Source organism: Gallinula chloropus (assembly GCF_964237585.1).
Source record: "Gallinula chloropus genome assembly, chromosome: 2".
In the NCBI taxonomy this organism is placed as follows: Eukaryota; Metazoa; Chordata; class Aves; order Gruiformes; family Rallidae; genus Gallinula; species Gallinula chloropus.
In genome coordinates, this window is record NC_140086.1 from 138,210,675 (window position 1) to 138,216,674 (window position 6,000).

Below are 6,000 nucleotides of genomic sequence, written 5' to 3' on the forward strand. Positions count from 1 at the left end.
TATAAACCTGGCTAAAGGCACATCTAATCATGTGCTGAACTGGAAGGGTTGTGCCTGTTCCCTCCCTGACCATACATACAATTTAAGTGTCACTCCCTTCAGAGAAGAAAACTATAAGCTCCTCACAGCAGGCTTCCTAAGACTCAAGTGACATTATTCTTCTCTCTTTAGTCAATTGTGTTATCATGGCCAGACCTATGGTTGCCCTGATGGCCCATCAGACTCCAGTTTAATTAAGAGCAGATGGAGAGCTCATCAGGAGCTCATCACCTTCACAGCAGCTCTTCTGCCCATGTAAGAGTGATCAAAGCCTTGGGGTCTATCCAGGGGGCTAGGCGGTGAACAGGAAGGCTGTAAGACCATGGTCTTGCCACCTTCACTAAGCACTGAGAGTAATCTGAATGGATGAACTGCTGTGAAATGCAAACATACTCAATATTGAGGGGCAGAGGCGATGGCCAGAGGTGCACAATGGCAAAGAGGTGCTTATGACCACAGTGGTGGTAATGGAGAGATGGCTTCAGACAGGCAGAGCTGCTGTGCACCCAAGATGTTTGCATTATTCTCATTGTGTGCAGCTGTAAGTTACAGGAACCTCTGTCTCTGTGTAATATTGGGGAAAGTCACTGAGTGAGTCCTTCCAAAGTTTTCTTCTTCTTCTTCTTCCAGTCCCTCCTCACTGCTTCTAGTGTGGCTAAACTATAATATTTAGACTGTAACATCAAAAGGCAATTAAGTGACTAAAGTCTTTACAGGGTTTACTTTGGGTAATATATCTGTCTTCCATCCGAATTACTCTTTCATACAGTAATTATTTCTTACTAATAGACTTTGGCAATGGTGTGATATGAAACATCCTTGCATGCAGCCATTTCACTTTAAATCTCAATATTGGCATAGTAAACTTTGCTCACAGCCCCAGTGATTAAAGTTGTAACCCCATTGTAACTATGTGTCTTTTCTGTGCTTGATATCCAGTTAACCTACACTTAGCCATTTATTTTCTTGATGTAGCAATACATTTCTCTAAATGTACAGAACTCTTAACAACTTTGTCTTGAGCCAAGCAACAGCAACAAAAGAGCTAGTATTGGAAACTGGGCATTAGATGTGGTTTTCAGTTAGTTTTAAAGGTCTAGTCCAGCAAATGTTTGTTTACTCAAGCAAGTAGTCATACCAAAGTCAGTGCAACTGCTTGCATGAGTAAGGATTTATAGCACAGGTCCTCATACCTTGGCTTGCATCTTGGATTAAAATTAAAAAGCTAAAGCAATTGAAATATCCATTCTTGGCAAGCTGCATACTCCCTCTGAATGCTCAGTAAGCATCTCGGATTCATAGCAATTCCTTCTGAAGCTTTATCCTTATGTGACATGAAACAGCTTTCTGCAGGCAGCTGTGGGTAGTGAGTAGATAACATTTTACTATATAGATATTAATAGCGATTAGAATTCTGGAAACTTGGGAAATGTTAAAGTCATTCAAATTCATCTGCATGAATCAAAGATACTGTTCTGCACAGAGCCTGGAGAGTGACTTCAGACTACTCTCTGAGCAAAAATGACATACAGAGCTCACCTCAGCAGAAACACAGAAACTCTGGGACACTCCTGTGATCACAGTTGCTCACCTGACGCTGCCTTCCTCTTGAGGGGTGGTCCTTTACAGCAGATTATTATGGCAAACTGCTTCTATTCTCACATTTTGCTGTCCAGAATCACTGATCTGGATGATCTGGGTATGCCCACTCCCTGCTTGTGTCTCAATGCTTCCTTTGGGAAGGAGATAGCAAGTGCCTGGATGCCTGAACATGCAGCTGGAAAAGGGCTTCTTATTCCCTTGTGGAATTCAATAGTTGAAGCCATACCCTGGCACCATATATAACATCACTCTTTAAGTATATGTTGAATAAAATATTTTACTCCTAGAAGATGAATGTCCAAAGGCTGAAATTCTTTGCTACACAGAGGGCTGTGACCAACACTTTTTTTTTTTTTTTTTTTTTTTTGCCAGCAAAGAACCTGCCTTTAAATTACCAGGAAAAAAAAAAATCTCTGTTTAGCTGTACTAATCATCCAACTCCTTCTCTCTACAAAATCAGTGCCAGCAAGTTCTTGAAATGTATTTGCACTTTGCCATTCATGGCCAGTTTTACTCAAGGTTGTTTCTTCAGAGATTACAATGCATTAGACATTCCAGGGGCAAGGACCCAGCTGCAGCATCAGATGTATTTTAATCACCATCTCTCCTTCCTCCTCCCTCTTCTACCACAGGATCCTACTGTGTTCCTGTGCAGTAGTCTGTTACACACTTCCCTCTTAAAGGAACGGCTAACCTGTAGCCATCTCTTTACAAGCAGTAATACTGCAGAAACTGTCATTGCTGCCATAGGTAGGCAGGGAGGGAACTAATGCCAAGAGATGAGTAACTGCTTCTGCTTCTGGAGCTGGGAGCAGAGGGTAGGAGAGAGGCAGACCAAACCTAATGGAATTTGCCATGGAGAATTTCACCTTTCCCTTCCCTTCCCTTCCCTTCCCTTCCCTTCCCTTCCCTTCCCTTCCCTTCCCTTCCCTTCCCTTCCCTTCCCTTCCCTTCCCTTCCCTTCCCTTCCCTTCCCTTCCCTTCCCTTCCCTTCCCTTCCCTTCCCTTCCCTTCCCTTCCCTTCCCTTCCCTTCCCTTCCCTTCCCTTCCCTTCCCTTCCCTTCCCTTCCCTTCCCTTCCCTTCCCTTCCCTTCCCTTCTCTTCCCTTCCCTTCCCTTCCCTTTCCCTTATCATATTTTAACATGTCTACAATTATAGGGGTTGAGGTGATGCCTGACCATAACTATATGGTCCTTTAACAGGTACAAGGAGCTTTGAAGAGGCAATGGACACAGTACAAAACCCAGTGGGGCCAAAGGCGCCGAGAACACTGTTCCACGCGATCTACCTCCTACACTGCCACGTCAATCACAGAGGTCCCTGTTTACCTGTACCATCATGATTCCAACAATGAACAGTTAAATGGAAGATACATAGAGGACTCTGAACTTGTTGCGTTAAAATCTGGAGAGACATCTGCCTAGCTCAGCACCAGCCATTGCAAACACATCATTTCATCTGCTTGTGAACAAAGTGGGGAGAAGGGTGGGAGTGCACAAATCAAAGCCACCACTGGAGAGGGCAAGACCAGGTAAAAGGACACATCTTATTCACATATTATATCATCAGCCTCTGACAGCAATGGCACAGAGGGAGGATGATGCAGGGTTGGGAATAGCATTTCTTCCTGTGAACTGCAGCAGGGAGTGAGTGAACACAGACCTGAACACCAGGCTATGTCATCTCCTCATCTCTTCACACCAGCCATATGAAGTGGCCATCCGACTGTACTAACAGTGCCAGCTACCCCATAGCAAACAGGAAGGAACAAATCCGGACATCACACTTGGAAACTTTCAGCACTTTTCCCTTTCAATACATTAACACCAGATTTTGAACTACCAACTTTCACAAGATTTAACTACCTTGCAGTCCTTCACTTTTCCCCTTCTAACAAGATGGATGACTTATTAAAGGATTTTGCACATTGCAAGACAAATCAGAGAGATGAACATGACAAGAATCACTCCGAAGTATTAAAATCTTGGTGATCTCCAAAGGATGCCCCAAAATATTCCTATCCCATTAGCAGTGCATAAAACAAATGAAGGTGAAATAGCCATCTAAAACACCCTCAGAGAAACAGATAAGTTATTTAGGCTGCCTCAGACAAGTCCCAAAGACATCTTAAAATTGTTTTTGTTCAGAAGTACTGGTAGTTCCAGAATATTTATTTACAGGAAAAATTGTCACCCTATTACACTGCCCAGAAACTCATCACTAAGGCACAATTCTTTCACTCTGAATAAACTCTGAAATTTGTTTGGAAATTATGATTCACTTTAAAAGCCATTCTGAGATGAATGCTAGATGAATGCTTGTCTCGTATAAAATTATGATCATGACAGTAAAGGATCCGAGGTAAGAAATGAGAAACTAATGTCTTACCAGGAAGCATCTATTTTTAGAATCCAGTTGCTGCTCTGAGTCCCTAATTGTTGAATGTGATGATTTCATGTGTGAGTCTGAGACTGTCATCAGGAAAAGATGATGAATGTACGTTTTTGTGAGTGATAAGTACCCTTTATCACACATTCAAAGCACCATTGGAGTCTCTATGTGATTACTGAGGCAGAAATCAGGTCAGGGAGAAGTATTGCCACTGCAAAAGTTCTGCAAATCACAAAAGAAACAAAATAGATTAATTTCCCCACACTAAGTTACTTGTAAAGAATCTGCAAGCAGCATGGCCAGAGCCAAGGAAGTTTTGCAGGGCTGTGACTCCTGTGGAGTTTTATGCATAAAATACCTAATTAATATAATGTCATTCCTTCTTACATCTCTCTGAAAAACCGTCACATGGATTCCCACTCCCTCATCTTTGGTTGAGATATGCATGAGGTATTTGAAATGCTAATAACTTCAAGATATTCATCACACTCTTTAACTTTGAAGGAAACTGGGAAGTTATCAGTCCCCTTTTTCTTTCCTTGCTAATCCACTTGCATCCGATGCTTCAACCCCAGCCCAAGCAGGAAGACACGGACAGAGGATGAGGCAGCTGCAAGTGCCAGTGGTGACTCTTGCTCATCTCAAATGTCTATATACCAGCCCTGACCCAGTGTCTTGGTTTTGGGACAGCAGTATTTAATCTATCACCATTTCTGCTTTTACCAGCGAACAATGGGAAGGGGGGGATTTAGTCATTAAAGACGATAAGGTGTCTCTGCTATGAATGCTGTATGTCTGAATAGCTTTGGGGCACACCACACTTCCCTGGAGAACTCCAGAAGGCATTCTTAATTTCTAAAGACACAAACGAGTTGATTGTAAAAGAAGTGTACATAATACACAGAGTTTAATAATGAACATGTGGGTTTTAATAATGTACATGTTTACAACATGTAAGTACAAGTCATTTTGCAGTCTATTATGTCCATGTGGATGTACAAAATGGAAATGCTTTGCCATTATGGTGGTTGTTCTCTTTCTTCACTCCTAATATTTTCTGTTCAATAGAATTTTCAGAAAAGCCAAATTTGAGATCTGGGGTTTAGGATCTCAATTTGAGCTTCAGGTGGTAGAAACACTGTGTGGTTAAGTCCATCCTTTCGGCAGCTTTGGTTTCAGTGGAATGATGATCATTGGCAGCCACTAAAAATTTGGTCTAACAGACATACTGAGTTCAGGGTTGTCATCACCCTTGGGCTTTGCAGGAAAGGATGTTGTTTAGAGGTAGTTAGTAATTTCTAAATAGAATATTTTCCGATGGAAAATGCTTTTTTTCTTCATCTCAAGATGGTTTGGAATGTTGTCATTGCATACATAAGGTAAGCTTCACTTCTCTGCTTTATAAATAATACCACACACTAGTGACAATAATACCAGGAATGCTGGTACAACCTCCATAATTATGACGTGTTGGCAGTAGGGTGTTTTGTCTCTAATACATTTCACAGTTACAGAAGAAATGCATAATTAATGCATCAGTGTATCAAAAAGTAGTGAAGGAGATGACACTTCAATCAGGGGGATCAAGGTGTATTTTAAGAGGAAACAAACCTTGCATTAATCTCTGCACCTCTGCAGTATCTGTTTCCTCTCATACATGACACCAAACACATGAAAACCCAGTTTAGTGAACATTTGCTCTGCCAGAAGGGTTTGTATGGTTGCTTTGTTTGAGCAACTAAATCTATTAGGAAGATGCTGGTTGTTATTCTTTAGTAGGTACAGAAGTGCAGCACACATTAAAAGACTTCTTGTGGCATGGGATGGTGAAAGTAAGACTTGTTTTTTTGTTTGATTTACTTAATGAATTGTTTTAGTTGAAATAAAAGAACAGCAAAGGTAGAACAGACAATTGTCTCTATATTAAAATTCTTAGCAATAATGCTACCTTAATTAAAAGTCTGCCTG

The 6,000-nt window shown here is 41.4% G+C and overlaps 1 protein-coding gene across 1 annotated transcript in view; it reads left to right on the forward strand.

The window, feature by feature from the left end:
• The window catches only part of CALCR (calcitonin receptor), a gene marked incomplete at its 3' end in the record, with an annotated part of 66,451 nt that extends 63,386 nt beyond the window's left edge, over nucleotides 1-3,065 (forward strand). The window contains exon 12 of the mRNA XM_084260435.1: nucleotides 2,844-3,065. Within this exon, the coding sequence (XP_084116561.1) occupies nucleotides 2,844-3,065 (222 nt within the window). The remainder of the gene's footprint in view (nucleotides 1-2,843) is intronic.
• Nucleotides 3,066-6,000: the final 2,935 nt, after the last annotated feature.